The 18,171-nt window shown below is 55.0% G+C and overlaps 2 protein-coding genes across 2 annotated transcripts in view; both read right to left on the bottom strand.

Annotated features, from left to right (window-relative positions):
• LOC140902376 (calpain-2 catalytic subunit-like) overlaps positions 1–5,697 on the bottom strand; it is a 40,226-nt gene extending 34,529 nt beyond the window's left edge. The window contains exons 1-4 of the mRNA XM_073322394.1: positions 5,658–5,697; positions 5,459–5,535; positions 4,894–4,972; positions 4,676–4,792 (exon numbers count right to left, since the gene is read on the bottom strand). Coding sequence (XP_073178495.1) covers positions 4,676–4,792; positions 4,894–4,972; positions 5,459–5,535; positions 5,658–5,697 — 313 coding nt within the window. The remainder of the gene's footprint in view (positions 1–4,675; positions 4,793–4,893; positions 4,973–5,458; positions 5,536–5,657) is intronic.
• Positions 5,698–7,144: 1,447 nt separating this feature from the next.
• Positions 7,145–18,061, bottom strand: MED29 (mediator complex subunit 29). The gene is made up of 4 exons (XM_073321940.1): positions 17,794–18,061; positions 13,372–13,430; positions 11,284–11,368; positions 7,145–10,097 (listed from the first exon to the last, which is right to left on the bottom strand). The coding sequence occupies exons 1-4, from the start codon at positions 18,025–18,027 to the stop codon at positions 9,870–9,872; spliced, it is 606 nt and encodes a 201-aa protein (XP_073178041.1). The 5' UTR covers positions 18,028–18,061; the 3' UTR covers positions 7,145–9,869.
• Between the last annotated feature and the right edge of the window lie 110 nt (positions 18,062–18,171).

Raw genomic sequence — 18,171 nt, 5'->3', positions numbered from 1 at the left:
AGCCAGGACTCCTGGGTTCTAACCCCAGCTTTAGGAGGGGAGTGGGGTCTAGTGGTTAGATCAGGGGAGGGCTGGGAGCCAGGACTCCTGGGTTCTAACCCCAGCTTTAGGAGGGGAGAGGGGTCTAGTGGTTAGTACAGGGGAGGGCTGGGAGCCAGGACTCCTGGGTTCTAACCCCAGCTTTAGGAGGGGAGCGGGGTCTAGTGGTTAGAGCAGGGGGCTGGGAGCCAGGACTCCTGGGGTCTATCCGCAGCTCAGGGAGCAGAGTGGAGCCCACTGGTTAGAGCGGGGACTGGGCCTCACACTCACAATTGCTTGGTCTGGTGTTTACACCATTCCTGGCGTGCCCTGGACGCATTCCTAGCTCTCATGCTGCCCCCTGCAGGCTGTTAGAGGCACTGGCCTCTGTATGACAAAGGCCCTGGACGCCCAGGGATGGAAGGGGGGGGGCAGCATTCGGGGCCAGGGGCGTCAGGGCTGGTTTCTGGGCCGGCCTGAGCCACACATGGTGATCCGGAAGGAGGCTGAGCCTGGCACAAGCAGGGCCTGTATCAGCCCCCCAGCCTGCCCACCCCAGCAGCCAGGGGTGCGACGCCCTGGGCCGGAGTTGCAAAGGAAGAGATAGTGCTCACACACACACACACACCCCTACACACTGACACAACCACACAGAGCTCCCACAAACACACCTACACACTGACACAACCGCACAGAGCTCCCACAAACCCATCTACACACCGACACAACCGCACAGAGCTCCCACAAACACACCTACACACTGACACAACCGCACAGAGCTCCCACAAACACATCTACACACTGACAAAACCGCACAGAGCTCCCACAAACACACCTACACACCTACACAACCGCACAGAGCTCCCACAAACACACCTACACACTCACACAACCGCACAGAGCTCACTGACATTAACACAGAGCTCACAAAACCTCACTAACACAATCGCACAGCGCCCCCAGACCCACACACAGCTCACGAATACCGACACAACTACACAGCTCTAACACACACACAGAGCTCACCCTTCACACACACAGCTAAAAAACCCAGACACGCGCAAAGATCACAAACACACACAGCGCTCACACAGCTAACCAAGACACACTGACACAAACACTGAGCTAACGCACACAGCTAACAACCCTGCCCCCCCACACACACACGGCTAACAACCCCGCCCAACTTTCAGACACTCTCAGCTCCCCAGACACAGATCTCTCTCTCTCCCCCCCCCCCAAACCAAACAAACACAACACATCCCTCCCCCTCTTCCAAGGAAAGGCAGAGTTCACACCTCACCCACACCCAATTCACCCACAGCAAACACACAGCCACCCCCCCGCCCCTGCCCGGACTGCCACAGCGCCCTGCCACACACACGCTAACCCACAAACCCTCTCAGTGACGCACTGGCTGGCGCGTCCGGAAACCCACCCGCCGGCACACCTGCTCTCGCCTGCGTGCACACCCAGTGTGCTGCTCACACTCCTGCTGCCCTGTGCATGCCCCCTCGCACTCACACACAGACAGTGAAAAGAACAGGAGGACTTGGGGCACCCTAGAGACTAACCCATTTATCTGAGCATGAGCTTTCGTGAGCTACAGCTCACTGCATCGGATGCAGGCCGTGGAAAGTGTGGAAGATCTTTTTATATACACACAAAGCATGAAAAAATACCTCCTCCCACCCCACTCTCCTGCTGGTAATAGCTTATCTAAAGTGATCACACACACAGCTCACAAATACTGACACTTATCTAAAGTGATCACTCTCCTTACAGTGTGTATGATATGGAAATGGAAATGGCCCACCTTGATTATCATACACACTGTAAGGAGAGTGATCACTTTAGATAAGTGTCAGTATTTGTGAGCTGTGTGTGTGATCACTTTAGATAAGCTATTACCAGCAGGAGAGTGGGGTGGGAGGAGGTATTTTTTCATGCTTTGTGTGTATATAAAAAGATCTTCCACACTTTCCACGGCCTGCATCCGATGCAGTGAGCTGTAGCTCACGAAAGCTCATGCTCAGATAAATGGGTTCGTCTCTAGGGTGCCCCAAGTCCTCCTGTTCTTTTTGCGAATACAGACTAACACGGCTGTTACTCAGACAGTGCACACCCCTCTGTCACACTCACATGCTACAGTGCACACACCCCATCAGCCTGAACTGAGCCGGGGAACAACCCCTGGGGCCTTTACCAGGGCCCCGTATGGTGCCCCACCAAGGAGCTGCTCCGGCCCAGTTCCTGCTTCCCCGGAGCTCAGAGGGGGCCTGGCCCGCGCCCCAATGCACCCCAGGAGGGAGGCAAGGCACAGGGGAGTGCCAGGGTTGCAGCATAGGGTGCTCATGTTAAGAGGGCTCCCTTTTTCCCTGCCCCCTGCTCCCCAGCTGTATCACTCTCTGCCCTCCCCTCCCCAGGGGGTCCTCTGCCACTCGGGGCAGCCCTGGGGCTGGGGGCTGGCCTGCCAGCCCGGTGAGCCACAACAGGAAATCCTGCAAATCTGGCTGTGGGAAGAGGGCTGGGTTGCAGGGGACAGAGTAGGGGGCTGGGAGGCAGACTTTCAGGGGGGAATCAAGGGGCTTCTCCATCCCCCACTTCCAGCCGCCCCTCCCCGCCGGCCAGCCCATCCCCGCAGCAGGGCTGCCAGGGTGGGAAGAAGTTGCGTAAATCAGAAACAATGCAGAGAATTCCCCTCTTGCCATGCAAAGAACAGGCTGTTCTCTGTGAGTTCATCCCTCAGCCTAGATCAGCCACTCCCCGCCCCCCGGCCACAAGCACCCCCCCCCCTTTCCACCCCCACCTCTGCTCCCCCGGACCCACCACCACCACCACTCCGCTCTCAGCTGGAGGGATGAAAATCCGAACCAGGAAATGAGCTCAGAGGCCCACGCAGGAACTTCAGGGGAGGGGGAGTTGATTTTGGGTTTGCAAACAGGCCCCCCCCTCCCCCGCCACTGCCAGGCAATGCAGGTCATGCAGCACAGTGCCAGCTACACTCAATGGAGTGGTTAGAGCAGGGGGCTGGGGGTCAGGACTCCTGGATTCCAGTCCCAGCTCTGGGATGGGAGTGGTGTCCAATGGTTAGAGCAAAGAGGTGAAGCATGGTCTAGTGGTTTAGAGCAGAGAGGTAACAGTCAGGACTCCTGGGTTCTTCTTCTGGCTGTGTGACCTTTCCCATCCCTGTGTCTCAGTTTCCCCACCTATAAAATGAGGAGAATGCTACTGGCCCACATGCCAGGAGGCCGTGACAGGCCTCGTTAGTTATTAAAATACAGCACAGAGAGTGAGTGACCCAGGGGGAAGGTATGTGACTGAGATCAGCACCTGGCCTTTGCTCCAGTGGAGTCCCTCTAGGTTTACACACGGGTATACCTCGGATCAGGATCTGCCCTGGTGGAGTTACTCCAGCTTTCACACTGACATAAACAGGATCAGAAGCTATAGTCACGCCACTGACATCCATGTGGCGACTCCTGTTTACCCAACTGAGATCAGAATCTGCCTTGGGTTGCACTGAAGCCAGTTGGGGAGTGACTCCAGATTTACACCACTGTGATCAGAATCTGGCCCAGGCTGCACTGAAGCCAGTCAGGGAGTGACTCCAGATTTACACCACTGACTGTGTAATCTGGCCTGGCCTGTGTCCGAAGCGGCTTGGCTCCTTGTTCCCGCCCTGCTGCTGGGCTGGAGCTTGGCAGCTGGTTCCTGTTTCCGAGAGCTCACTGCTGCTCCCGGGTTTGGCAGAGAGGGGAGGCCACGCTGGCCTAGGACAGAGCGTTCCCTCCCTACGAGGGGCTCGTCCCTCCTTTCCCACCCCCAGCCACAGGATGCAGCTTCCCCCTCCCTGACCGCAAACAGCAGGAGCAGGGGTCCCAGTTCCGAGGCTTCAGCCCTAAAAATTCTGCAGTGATGCAACCTCCCTTTTCCAACCGCAGGAACCTGCCTAGAACTGGACGTCCTCTTCCCAGCCCTGCCGCTTCATTGCAGGAGTGGTTATTCGCACAGCCCCCCCCCTCCCCCCGCAACCCCTTGGGGGGAAACCCCCCCGGGAGGGGCGGCCTTGATGCCAGAGGGATTTGAACTCCCCTCCCAGCTGCTCGAGGAGGATATTCATCGGCTGGGAGCAGCAGAGGGAGCTAGTACACACAGCTGAGTGGTCCTGATCCCAGCCAGCAGGGGGCAGCAGAGCACACACCCCCGGTGCCAGGCGCTGCACACTTTTATGGCTATTAGTTGTATTACGGTAGCACGTAGGGGCCCATCATGGCACTAGGCACTATACCGTTTAACGCGATTAGGTGGATTACGGTAGCACCTAGGCACCCGAGTCATGGACCAGGCCCCACTGTGTCTGGCGCTGTACATTTTAGTGCTATTAGGTATATTACGGTAGCACCTAGGAGCCTGAGTCATGGACCAGGCCCCATTGTGCCAGGTGCTGTACATTTTAGTGCTATTAGATGTATTGCGGTAGCACCTAGGAGCCCCTGTCATGTGCCAGGAGCTGTACAAACACAGAGCTAAACCCAGATGGGAGGGGCCCAGCTCACACTAGAGGCAGGGGGTGGGGGTGGACGGAGGCAAAAGGGGGGCAGAGGACCCCAGAACCCTCCCCCCCATCCCCAGGACCGACCCGCAGGCCACTTACGGAACATGGCGTCCAGGCGAACCAGGCAGCTGATGAAGTTGTCGCAGTCCATGTGGCCGTTCTCATCCGAGAACCTGCGCACGATCATCTGGTACAGCTGCTCGTTCAGCCGGAAGCCTGGGGGTGGGGGGCAGAGACAGTCACTCCCCATCGACCTGAGACAGCCCTTGTGGGTCCCCCCCCCCGCCCGCCAATCCCACCCTTCAGTGGCTCCTTACCCGCTGCCTCGAAGGCGCCTGGCAGCTCGTTGCTCCCGATGGTGCCGGATCGGTCCGTGTTGTACTGTTTGTAGACACACTGGGGGTGGGTGGGGGGGAGACAAGTTGGTTATGGGCTAAGAGAGTCACCCAGCGCTCTCCCCCCACTAAAACGGCAGCCCCTCCCTAGAGCGCTGGGTGACGGAGGGAGCAGGGAGGGGGACATCAGAGGCAACGCAGCCCCTTAACTCTGCCCCCAAGGAGGGGACTGCTCGGATCCCAGCTGCCCCCCTGCCGGGCACCCCCAGTACCTCTGGCAGGTAGGCAGGGGTGCGGCGCTGGGAATTCTGGGTACCCAGAAGGCAATGCAGCAGCAAGGTCCCCCCCCCACACACGCAGGGCTGAAAGTAACGCATGTCAATTCCAGCCGGGAAGGCTGCTTGGAGTCCAGCGCTCTTGAAAAGGCCCCCCCCAGACTGGGAGCCCCAAGGTCTCTCGTTCCCACTCCTGTTCCCACACCAGAGGGGGGGTACAGTCGGGTCTCAGCCACACGTGATAACCGCCCCCCTCTCCCCGATCTCTCTACCTGCCACTTCTTGATGTTCCCCCACAAATACTTGAACTCCTCGAAGCCCAGCTTCCCGGTCGTGTCGCTCTGAAGCGCTCGAGGTCAAGGAACAAAGACGTCAGCCAAAGCCACCCGGGGCCCTGCCAAGCCGCGGGGAGAGGATCCAGCAGCACGAGGGCCTTCAACATGGGTGGAAACGGCCCCCTGAGACTCTCACCCGTGCAGGGGATCTCCCCAGCCAGCGTGGAGCTGGGCATACGGGCCCCAGCATAAGGGGGGGAATAAGGGCGTGGCCGGAGCGCACTGAGCTGTGGCTATTCTCTGCCCCCCAGGGCCCATAGGGGGCGGATCGGGGGCGTGGCCGGAGCGCACTGAGCTGGGGCTATTCTCTGCCCTCCAATAGGGGGCGGATCAGGGCTGTGGCCAGAGCGCCCTGCACTGGGGATGTTCTCTGCCCCTTAGGGAGTGGATCACCAGCCCCCCTACATTACCTGAGCATGGGCCCCACAACCTTCTCTTGCATCTAGGCCTATGTCCTGTGCCCCATGATCCTGCCTAGTTCTGGCAGACCAGCTGCTGTGAATGGGCAGGAAGCTGGGGGCCTTTGCACCAGGGGACAGCAAGAGTGTCGAAGACCCTGAACTGAGCACAGTTGGCTGGGGACTGGGTGACTGCTGGCCAAAAGCCAGGGGCAATCGCCCCAAGGAGACTCATCTCCCTCCAGCGGGGCAGGGAGAACTGAAACACACCTTTGTTACAGCAGATCCACAAAGGGATCCAGGTCCCGGGCTTGTTAAGAGTCTGGCTTAGCTAATTAAGCTCTGGGCCCAATCCCCGATTGTCCCTAGCCGCAGGGCCCATTCGGGCTAGCCCACGCCCACTTCCTGGAACGGGCTGAGGGCAGCGCTTTCTAAAGCAGGTGCTGATTTTTGGGTGCTGAATGCGAGTGGCTCTGGACCAGATTCCCAGAAAGCACCAGCTGCAGCTGAAGCCGAGGGGCGCTGGGGCTGGCGGGTGGATTTTCCCCTGAGCCCTCATGACCAGGGGAGACTCCTTCCTCCCTCCATCCCTCATTAAGGGCCCCGGAGCTGCGTTCTTTTGAAGAACACAGGATTGGCTCCCCCCCCCCCCCCCCAAATGGCCTGCCAAGCAAGGAACATGGGCTGAGATCCTCCAAAGGTATTTCAGCCCTCCACCGGTGGGAGTTGATCCTCAGCTTTAGATAGGTGCTTAACTCCTACTGGTGACAGTGGCAATTAAGGTCCTAAAAACCTTTAACGATCTAGCCCCCAAGCTGCTGCAATGGGGTTTCTTAACCACAGTCACCTTTGCTCTCCCTGCCCCGCAACTCTACGCTCATATCCCCATTTTCAGGATAGGACTATCGTGGGATAGACAATCACCTTCTCAGGCAGACAGGCCCCTCCTGCAGGCTGTCGTCAGGTGCAAAGTCCATTGCTTTATGGGCCATGTGCTCCCCCAGGGGTTAAACTGTGAACCAAAGCACGCCTGGGTAGGTGGAAAGCCGGGGAAGCGTGCGTGGGAAAGCTCACCCCTGGTTTTCCAGGGCCTAGGGCAGCTGGAGTACAGTCCCGCATTTCAAGGAAGGGTACTAGGCCGGGGCTCTGCCCCAACAGTGACAGAGCAGAATGAGAGAAGCAGCGTTAGGCATCAGCTTTTAGAAACTAAACCTCACACCATCGCAAAGAGACAGGTCAGAGCTTTTATTAGAATGACGACACCAAGAAACCTGCGGGCTGGGTTCCGATCGGTCAAGTGCCAGAGTAAATCCACCATGTGCCTGGTGCTTTCAATGGGAGGCTGCGGATTTACTCCTTGGGGCTTAGAACGCAGCCCGCTGTCAAACACATTTTATGGTTGAATGCAAAAAAAGTTTTAGAAAAACCCAAATAGGAAAAGTTTTTTGTTTTTGTTTTTTTTTAAAGAAATCAAAGGGCCAAAGTGTGTGTGAAACTCTTTGTCCTTCTGAATATAAATTCTAAACCGCACTTTGTAATTTGAAAAGCCCAAACTCAACTCCTGGGGGAATTCTGCATCCAAAAATGGAAAATGCTGCACTACAAATCCATTAAAATTCTGCATATTTTATTCGTCAAAATAACCCAATATAATCCCGCCAAGGATTGTGAAAGAAATCCCCCAAATAATTGAAACCAGCAGGAAGTACGTCTGTAACAATACAGGGCACAAAAAAGATTCCCCCAGGCGTAGAGTTAAAGAAACCCCTGCGCCCACATGGATCCTCACTGCAGGACCAAGGTGGAAGTTACCCTGAAGTAGGAGAGATGGGGAGGAAGGCAGAGAGCAGATGAGTCTGCTGAGCGAAGGCATCATCTTCGGGGGGCGGGGGGGGGGTCCTGTCCCAAGCCTCTTCCCAGGGAGAGGTGAAGGTGCTCCCTGATTCTCTGAGAACAAATCCCAAGACTTCACTGCTCCTAGTCCCCCACACTTCTTCAGCTCCCCCCCCCTCATGATCCTTGCCACGGGGACTGTGCCCCCTCAATTGCTCTGCCCATGCTCACTGCCCCTCTCCCTCAGGGCACAGCCCTATGCCCTCACCTCTCTCTTCCCCTGGAGATTTCCCACCCCACTGGCCCCACCAGGCTCCAACACCCTCCCGGCAACTGGGAGCCCTGTGCTCCCTCTGCTTCTTCTCACCTCCCACCACCACCTCTGCGGACTTGTGCCCCCCCCCCTTTCTTGCCTGCCCCACCCCCAGAGGCCCTAGGGCAGTGGAGGAAACTGACCACTGGAGTCGCAGCCAGAGAATTCCAGGTCCTGGAGGAGGGACCTGCCTGTGCAAGGCTGCAGGTAAGAGCTCTGCCTGGAACTGGGGCGTGCGCCGTGAGCTGACCTCTGGTGTGAAACTTGGCGGGGGGGCTATGCCCCCCCTCCCTCCTTATATGGCACCCCGGCCCAGGCTCCTTGCAGCTTCCCACAGCTGCTTGCATCAGCCTCTGCAGGGCATGTGCAGCAAGGAGTGCACACTGGGGCTGCACAGAGGTGGGGGATCACCCTGCAGCCCTCCCCCCACCACCCAACCCTGACACAGATCAAGGGCCAGGCGTTCCCCACAAACACCCCAGTGCCCCGCCCCTCCCTGCTGGGCGCATCGCAATAGTGAGCGATAGAGTCAGAGTCTTATATGCACACCCAGCCCGGCAGCAGTGATTTACATCTCTCCCAGCTGCTCCCACGTGCCCGCTTGGGACCGCTGCCAAGGAGAGGCAGGTGACCCCCCCTCTTGTGGCATCCCTTTCAGAATCAATTGTTCTGCAGGGAAACAAAAAAAAAATCTGTGGGGAACAGGAATTCTGCGCATGCTCAGTGATGCAGAATTCCCCTAGGAATAAAATTCAGATTCCTGGAGCAAACTGGGAAGGGAGAGAGAAGGTGAAACTGATTAGAAATGGAAAGTGAAACTGACCAGGCTAGATTGAGTCTGACAAATAGAGGGAAACAAACTGAATCAAAGCTGTTTTGCTTTAATTCACTCTTTGGAAGGGATTCTCCTCTAGGTTTTATGCCAGTCTGATGCAGAGATAATTCTGTTCATTACTTCTGCTCTGTGTTGGTGTGAATGGAATCACGGTCCAGCCTTCTGTTTTAAACGGTCACAGGCATTATCATAAATGAGCTTTAAATGAGCCGGAGCCCAACTCCCCTCTCGCTCCTGCTGGTCAGGAGAGAAATGTCTCAAAGGACAGAAAGGTTACAATGGGGTAAAGGCAGTGTGTTGGCGGGAGGAAATTAACACCTGGGGTTGTTTTAACTCAATGGCATTTCTCTGAACTGGTTACTCTTTAAGAAGAATAAACAATACACCCACCAACCTGGAAAGCTACAATCCAGCCCATTCACCTGGGGTTGGGGAAGTTTTAATTTGATGGCAGAGAAAGATTCTGTCTGATCCTCCTCACTTCATTAGCAGCACAATCTCGGGTCTCCTCGACCCCTCCTGAAGTCAAAGGGGAGTGGAGGGTGCTTAGGCCCTGGCATGGCAGACCCAGCAAGTAGATCGCGTGCCGGGTGAGCCAGTTTAATGCGTTCTGAATGTACGTGGGCCAAGACATCGGGTGGTATAGACTAGTGTAGCAACAGTGAGCTCGGCGAAGGCCTGACGACAGCTGAGGATCACGCCCGGGCAGGAGGAAGGAGTAAGACCAGAGGGAGTTAGAGGAGAATGAGAGGGGAGGAAGAAGCAGAGCAGGAACATTTGTTTCACTCTCCATACGAACGAGAGCATCCACCCACGCAGGGAATTCAGAGGACATGAGACAGGCCGTGGGTCAGGTGCAAGTTTGTAAAGTTTCACCGTCTGACACAGCGCCGGCCTGGAAACGATCCAAGTCTCCTTCAAACCACGCTGGTCGCAGAGCAGGAACAATAACTGTGCCAGCACCGTGGGCTACGGCCCCCCTTGGGCGGGGATCTTGCCGGTGATCTTGTTGGAGCACTCCAGCAGGGCGTTGTGGATGTCCTTGGCGCAGGAGATCTGGGATTTGATCATGCTCAGGTATTGGGTGTAGGGCAGGCTCTCGGTCTGCACCGCATCGGGTTTGGTGGCCGTCGGCACCAGGTTGGGGGAATGCTTGGTGCTGTCGAAGCTCTGGGACAGGCATTCGTAGGCAAGCCGCTGGAAGGGGAGGGAAACAGTTAACACATGGGATCCAGCCACTCGCCCTCCGGCCTTGGGCAGAACAATCTTCCCTCTAGTCTCTAACCTGCCCCTGGACAGATCAACACCACATTTAGCCTCTTTGCATTCACATTCTTGCCTGTACCCACAGTGCATCTGTGCTCATTTCTCCAAGCCCCACAGCTCCCACCCCCTCCCTTCCCCTTGCTCTGAGCCCTCCCATCACCCTACTCCCTATGCCTGGGATGTCCTACCACATCATCTCCTGACAGACGCTCCTCTTCCTTCAAAGCCACCTCTCCCAGCAGTCCCCACAATGCCCCCCATCCCTTGAGCCCATTTTGTCCCGCTGCCCCGGAAAAGGCTCCCTTCAGTAGAGGGCAGAGAGCTCAGTCTCCCTGCTGAACTTGCCAGGGCAGGACCCATGTCTTTGTTTATGGCTGCAGACCCCTGTGTCAATGACTGAGATCGATACTCCCTAAAGGGACCTGTAATGATGCCCATGGCTGGGTCCCCTGTAGGGACCAAACCTACAATGCCTAGAACTAACAGTGAAGACTCCACTGTCTGAACTAAAAGGACCATTAGCCTGGAGACCGAACTGCTCTGCGTGACCCAGCCACGAGAGGGAGACAGAGCCACACAGTCAGAGCAGGGCAAATAACGGATTTTTTGGAGCTCTGGCAATTCTGAGAAGTAAAATAAAATAAAATAAAATAATATGTAGGTCAAACCAAAAATGAAGGTTTTTTTTTTAAATTTCAGCAAATCAAGAACTAAAAAAGGTTAGTCTGGGGTCGAACAAAGCAGCTTTTGGTAAAATTAAAGGAAATTTTCAGATAGCCATTTGGACTAAAAAACATTTCAGATGGGGTAGGACTACATCTCCCAAGAGGCACCATGTCTCGTGGCGCGAGATGATTGCATCACTGCAGTAGCGGGCAACATGGGAGACACCGTTTGGTTGCTTCACAGCCTCCTTCTCTATGGGCCGGGCTTTCCGGACAGCCTCCATCTCCCATGATGCCCCACAGCCAGCAACTGCAGTGATGCAATTGCCTCGTGGGTGCATCATGGGACACTAAGTCCCGCTGGGGACCCCGGCCTATGGAGGAGAACAGGGGACATGATGCCATCAAAACTACAACTCCCATGAAGCACTGTCGATAAGGGGCTAACTGACCAGACACAGCTCCAGCTGGTCGCACAGGGCGTAGAACTCCTCCAGGCTCTTGTCGAAACGCTGCACCACCCCATCGTTGCTCTTCCTGAAATAACAGGTACTGTGACACGGCAGCCGAGGCATCTGCTCTGGGAAAGGCACGCAGACCCAAACCGCAGCACCTCCCGGGTCAGGGATTAGGCCCCACAAGAGAGGGCAGACAGAATGGGGCTGATCCTCTGCTGGGACTGCTGGACCCCAGGCTGGGAGTCTCCCCTGTGACCCACAAACCTCAGTGTCAACTGAGAAAGGGGTACAGAAGGGTTACAATTATTTCTTGAGTCTGGTTCATGAAAGGGCATCACGTGAGCTCCCAAACGAAAGCTGGTGTCTCAGTGCTCAGCAATATCATTGGGAAAATGTACGTGCAGATTCTATGTATCTATATCTACTCCAAATACATTCTTCAAGTCTGGATCAAGATACTGGTCACCAGCAAAGGTGAAAATCAGGTTCTCTCTCAGACAGGCCCTCTCTCTCCATCCACCTGTTGACAGGTAAATTGTGCAGGGTCCCAGTCACAGTGGGCCTCCAGTCACAGTGGGCCTCCCGTCACTGGCTTGTGGGGATTTAACAGGAAGAGAAAGAGCCGGGGGAGGGAAGGCACCCTTCACCAAGGAAGAAAAAGGACGGCAGTTTTGTTCCATGAAAAGGGGCCTTTTCTGGCAGCTTGGTTGAAAACGCTGCAGAGAACTTCAAGAGAGATCAAACTTCTGCAGACAGAAGGTTTAACCTGTTGAGTTTAGACTCTCCGAAGCGCGTTAAGATTTTGTTTGCTATGTAACCGTGTTTCCAACCTCCTCTGTGCTTTGGTAATAAACTTCTTCTCGCTTTCCCTACCAAGAGGGCGGAGCGAGGTGGTGTTGAGCTAAGTGCTGGGCCTGAATTGCATTTTATGAGCACGGTTCCTGTGGGAACAACAGGCCTGGGATTCTGGGAGTGTCCTGGGCACCACAGGGGACATGCCGAGGACTTGGAGGTTGGCGTGCGTCTCGAGGAGGGCAGGGCTTGTGCTGCCCGAGGCTGCTGGATTCAGGGAGCTGAGCCATAGCAGGGCCAAACAAGCTGCTTCACGCTAAGGGCAGGTGGTGCTGAGGTGCCTCCCAACCCTGGGTACCCCTGGGGAACATTGGCCCCCCACCAATGCACAGCAAGATGCTGGGGATCCCAACTGAGATGGGGCAATGCCGCCGGATTCCAGAGGATTTACAGTGAAGGGGGTGGGGCAAGCGGAGCAGAGTCTCCAGCAGAGCGGGCAGGGACAGAAACAGAGAGGATGGTAAATGGGGCCGGAAAGTGGGTGTAGCCCACCCCATCTTTAAAGGGGACACGTTAATGAGTCTTGGGGTGACCACTACAAAAGGGACAGCTGCAGGGCAAACTCTCCCCTCTTCCACACTCCCAACAATATGGCTCCCCCACCCCAGAGGGTCACCTCTTTAGCAGGGGTAGCTCAGTCACTGTCCGCCATTCAGTCCCTGGCCTCTCTGTAACACCTGCCCACGATGGGGCTGGAGTGCCGGAGGGAAGAGTGGGTTTTGGCCATGCGGGTGCCCGTTCCAACTAGACCCAGCCAACTCCTTTCACATGGGCCCCCCAGCAGTTGTCAGGCGGGGGTGGCGTTTGGCCGTTACTCAGCTGCGCTGGGATCGAATCAGCACTGATTTGGGGCACCCTATTCAAGTCACCCAGGGCTTCATTCTCCCAGACGGTACCGACAGGAGCCATCGGGTGCCCAGAACCCGGTGCACCTGCCATCCACAGCCACTTCGGGAAGTTTGGTTGCTAGGTACCGGAACAACATGGGCTCCAGAAAGGCACCAAAAGCAGGCCTGGCTCTGATCTTTACTGACACAACAGAGCTAGTCACTCACCCCAGCCTATCTCGAGATGGCCCCATGAACTGCACTGGAGTCACTCCTGCTTTACACCAGGGGGAGTGACCGGCAGTGTCCTCTGATGCTGAGAAGTTTAAGACACGGGTGAAAGCCTTCTGGCTCCTGGGTTAGAAGATAGCCCTGCCCGGGGAGGAGGGGAGAGAATACTCACTGCCCGTTATCGATGTTCGTGTTCTGGACGAGATTCTGAGCCGCGATTTTCATCAGGTTCTGGAGTGTGAGAGAAAGCAAGAGTCAGACAGTGCAAGGTAAGCGACAGGTGCTGGCGCTCCCTCCTTTGCTTGGCTAGCCCTGGGAATGGGGTCGGGACTTGATGCCGTCTGTGCCCAGAGAGGCCGTGTTTGAGACCCTCACAGCTGTCACAAGAATCCTGGCTTTGGCAAGAAACAGCCATTAATATTAAACACCACACTGCACTGCGGTCCTCTGGGATCTCAAAGCAAATCACAACTGTGGGCTGGCGTTCAGTTCCCCATCTTACAGATGGGGAAACTGAGGCATAGAGCCATGAAGCCATTCACACAAGGTCACCCATTCCAGAGCTGTGAAAAGGACTGAACTGCCAAAGTCTGCTGCTTTAACCACTAGCCACCACTCCCCACCCAAAGCCAGAAACAGAGCAGGCAGCTGGGGGTCAGGACTCCTTTAACCACTAGACCCCAATCAAAGCATTTTACAAACAATAATTAAACCTTACTCCCCCATCCAGGTGGTGAATATCCATCTCCTTGTTTGAAAAAGCAAGGCACAGTCACGCAGGAACCATATGAGCTATTCCACTCTTGTGAATTTCTTAATGCAATTTACATCTAGGGGCTCTAAATCGGGAAAGACTAACAGGAACTGGAACCAAACTTAATCCACGAATTTGCTGAGTCAAATCAGGTCAGATGGCATATTGACAAGAGGAATTTGGGTTAAAGTTCTGTTCCATTTTATCTGAACGTTGCAGTTTCTGAGATGTTGACATTATTATCTAACCCAGCGCTGAGTCATTTACCAGAATCTCAGTCTCAAGTGGCTTATGACATGACACACAGATTCTGTACCGGTTTCATTCTCCTGAGTTTCTATTTTTGGAGAAGGGTGACTCACTTTGTTTTAAAAGTAAATATTTTGTTCTTAAAAAATGCTTTTTTTAAGTTGAACCTTTCTAAAAAAGCCCCATCGGTCTGGGCAACAAACTCCCTGACTCAGATGGGGGCTGAGAAACGGATGTGAAATCTTGAGGTAGGTTTTAGTTTTAAAAAACGCCATCCTCTATATGTTGATTAAGCCTGGAAACTGAAACGTGACATGGAGTGTTTTCCCATGCAAAGGCTCTGGTCAGGCAAGCAATAGCTACCTCAACCCTCCCCTTTCAATCTCGTTGCTCGATGCCAATCCACAGGTTAGAGCATCATAAAATGAGTTTCCATTTCCTCACTCAAAGCACGAGAAGTTGCCGATGGGCAGTTTTAAAGGACCCCCCTTAGCACCAGAGACAGTAGCCACTGATATTAACAGGGCAGGTCACCCACATAAGAGTGGCCAGACGAATGGTCCAGCTAGCCCAGTCTCCTGTCTACTAACAGTGGCCAATGCCAGGTGCCCCAGAGGGAATGAACAGAACAGGGCATCATCAAATGATCCATCCCCTGTCACCCATTCTCAGCTTCTGGCAAACAGAGTCTAGGGACACCATCCCAGCCCATTCTGGCTAATAGCCATTGATGGACCTATCCTCCATGAATTTATCTAGCTCTTTTTGAACCTGTTGTAGTCTTGGCCTTCACAACATCCTCTGGGAAAGAGTTCCACAGATTGACTGTGCGATGTGTGAAGAAATACTTCCTTTTGTTTGTTTTAAATCCGCTGCCTATTAATTTCATTTGGTAACCCCTAGATCTTGGGTTATGAGAAGCAGTAAACAACACTTCCTTATTTACTTTCTCCACACCAGCCATGATTTTATAGACCTCTATCATATCCCCCCTTAGTCATCTCTTTTCCAAGCTGAAAAGTCCCAATCCTATTAATTTCTCCTCATACGGAAGCTGCTCCATACCCCCTGTCATTTTTGTCATCCTTTTCTTGACCTTTTGCAATTCCAATACATCTTTTTCGAGATGTGGTGACCACATCGGCACACAGTATTCAAGATGTGGGTGTACCATAGATTTATATAGAGGTGACATGATATTTTATCTATTATCTATCCCTTTCTTAGTGATTCCCAACATTGTTAGCTTTTTTGACTGCCGCTGCTCATTGAGGAGCTGAAGAAAAACGGGGAGGGATCTCTAGGTCCCACCCCCCAGCTAGTCCTTCATACCCCTCCAGGGGGCACACCCAGCTCCTTTGGAAACAATGCAATAAGGAACAGACTGTTCCGACTCTCAGTCCACTTAATTATTACAACACAGAACACTCCACTGTGTAACCAGTTCTGGCACAACTGCCTCCAACGTCAATATTGAAGAGAGGCAGGCTGACTTCTGGCCATCTTTTTCCGGAATCCTTGCCAGCCGCCTGTCCTGGTATTGTGATCTCGCTTTATAAGGGCAAGGGTCTTCACAGCAAACGTAAGAGCTACAGGCCGATCACCTTGATGTCCGTGCCGGGGAATGGGTGTGTGCACATTCTGCCGGCGTGTTTGGAGCCCCGGTTACATCAGAAGCATCGGCCCAAACAGTCAGGCTTTATGGGGAACAGGTCCACGTTAGACACCATTTTGGCCCTCCACTTGTCGGAGATATGCTGCGAATTCAAGAAGCCCCTGCACATGGTGTATGTCAATCTTAAGCCTGCGTTTGATTCAGTTGACCAAGTCGGGCTATGGAAGGCCTTAAAGGGCATTGGTGTCCCAGCCACTCTATTGGACTTGATCAGCAAGCTGCATAACAGAACCACTGCTTGTGTACGTCTGGGGAATCGGATGTCGGCACCTTTTAAATCCGTATCTGGTGTCAGGCAGGGCTTTGTCTTGGCCCCTGCACTCTTTTGTCAGGCAATGGATTTCATAATGCAGCCTTCCATCAGATCCATAGGCATTAAAATCGGTGATCTCTCGCTCTCAGACCTTGACTCTGCTGATGCTGTTGTTCTCCTAGTATAGAGCCCCGACAGGTTTCGTGAGGCACTCCAGTAAACGGAGGAGTTGTCGGCCAAGGTCAGCCTCCATGTTCATGGTCAAAGACTAAAATGCAAAACCTAGGATCAGGTCCAGCTGTGACTCCAATCTCTTTGAATAATGAAACCGCCAAAGCAGTCTCCAGCTTTTGCTATTTGGGTTCAATACTCACCAGTCCCTCCAGCTCTCACCCGGGGGTTCTTCACCAGATTGGCATTGCAGCGTCTGCCATGGGTTGTTTACAACAAATACGGCATCATCATCATCTTGGCACGACAGCCAAGTTCAGATCTATTCGAGCTGTATCCTCTCCGTACTGCTGTACAGTTGTGAAACATGGACACTATGTCGCTCAGACGGGGCAAAGCTCGAGTCTTTCCTCACAAAATGCCAACATCGTATATTGTGCATAAAGTGGAATGACTTCATTTGTAACGCAGATGTTTACAGTTGCTCTGGTTTACAGACTACTGGGGCCATTGTCCACAGCCAACGTCTTACGCTTTTCAGACATGTTGCCAGAATGCTGTTCTCCTGGTGGCTTATAACATCCATGATAAAATCCCACCAACCGAGGGGTGGCGGCGGCTCACAGGCAGACCCCCTATTAAATGGGAACATTAAGTCTGTTCCGACATTGGACTTTCAGCCTGTTAAGCCCTTGTGACCACACAGGAACGACCCAAATGGCTAACGATTGCTCCGATCAGCTGTTTAACTAAGCATTGAAGAAGGCGGCTGGCTTTCTGGTTAAGGCACTGGAATGAATCTGGATTCTCTTCCCGCCTCTGCTACAGATGTCCTGTGTGCCTGTGGACAAGACATTTACCTGCTAATCGGGCAAACACCCCCTGCCCCCCCCCCATGTATTTTGGGCACCCAGGAAAAGCCTTGCCACTGGAATCAACAGCGTTATTCCCAGGCTTATGGTGAAGCACATGCCTGCAGCATCAGAGCGTTAACCTCGGTGGGCCTCACTCCACCATCTGCTGGATTGAGCGGATGAGGCTTCTCTCCTCCTACCGGTTGTCTCTCTGGTCGGACTGGGAGCCCTTGGGGGGCAGAGACTGTCTCTCACTAGGTCCGCCTGGCACAATGAGGGCTCGGCCCTGAGTGAGGGGGACTCGAGGCGCGACTGTAACATCCCTAGTAAACAGCGAGTTCCCGTTTCACCAAACGCACCGCGCGGCAGGTTAAAGGGCACCGCAGCCATGCTCCCACCCGGTGCATCACAGAAATGGCCCCCGCCGCGCTCATCAGCGAACCCCCCCACTAAACAGCCTTAACTCTGCCCACCCCAGCAGCTGCCCCACCCCCCATGCCCCACCCGCTCCCCCATAGACCTCAGCCGCCGCCCTGGAAGCTCCGCCCCCGCCCCTTCAGGCCACACCCCCTCCCGCTTAGCCCCTCCCCCTCACCTCCAGCGGTGGGCCCCGCCCCCTCCCCAGGCCCCGCCCCCACCTGCAGACTCTCCTTCAGCTGCGGGATCAGCATCTTGTAGCGCTGCACGGGGTCGAAATCCTGCGCCTGCGCGGCGGCGGCGGCGGCCTGGGCCTGCGCCTGCGCCTGCGCGGCCGCCTGGGCCTGCAGCTGGGGCTGCTGCCCCGGGCCCGCCTGGAGCGTGAGCGGCGGCCCGGGCGGCGGGGCCTGAGACGGGGCCGGCTGCGGCTGCGGCTGCTGCGAGGGGGCCGCCATCTTCCCTAGCAACGACAGCTCCCTCCCGGCGTGCACCGCGAACTACGATTCCCAGCGTGCACCACGCGCTCCCTGCTCGCACAATGACTAAAACTCCCAGCCTGCATTGCGCGCGCCGCTCCTCACCCAGCTGGCCCCTCCCGC

The sequence above is a fragment of the Lepidochelys kempii genome, chromosome 23 (assembly GCF_965140265.1).
Source record: "Lepidochelys kempii isolate rLepKem1 chromosome 23, rLepKem1.hap2, whole genome shotgun sequence".
NCBI lineage: Eukaryota > Metazoa > Chordata > Testudines > Cheloniidae > Lepidochelys > Lepidochelys kempii.
Note: the sequence above shows the minus strand (reverse complement) of the source record. Positions and strands in the feature narration are given on the sequence as shown.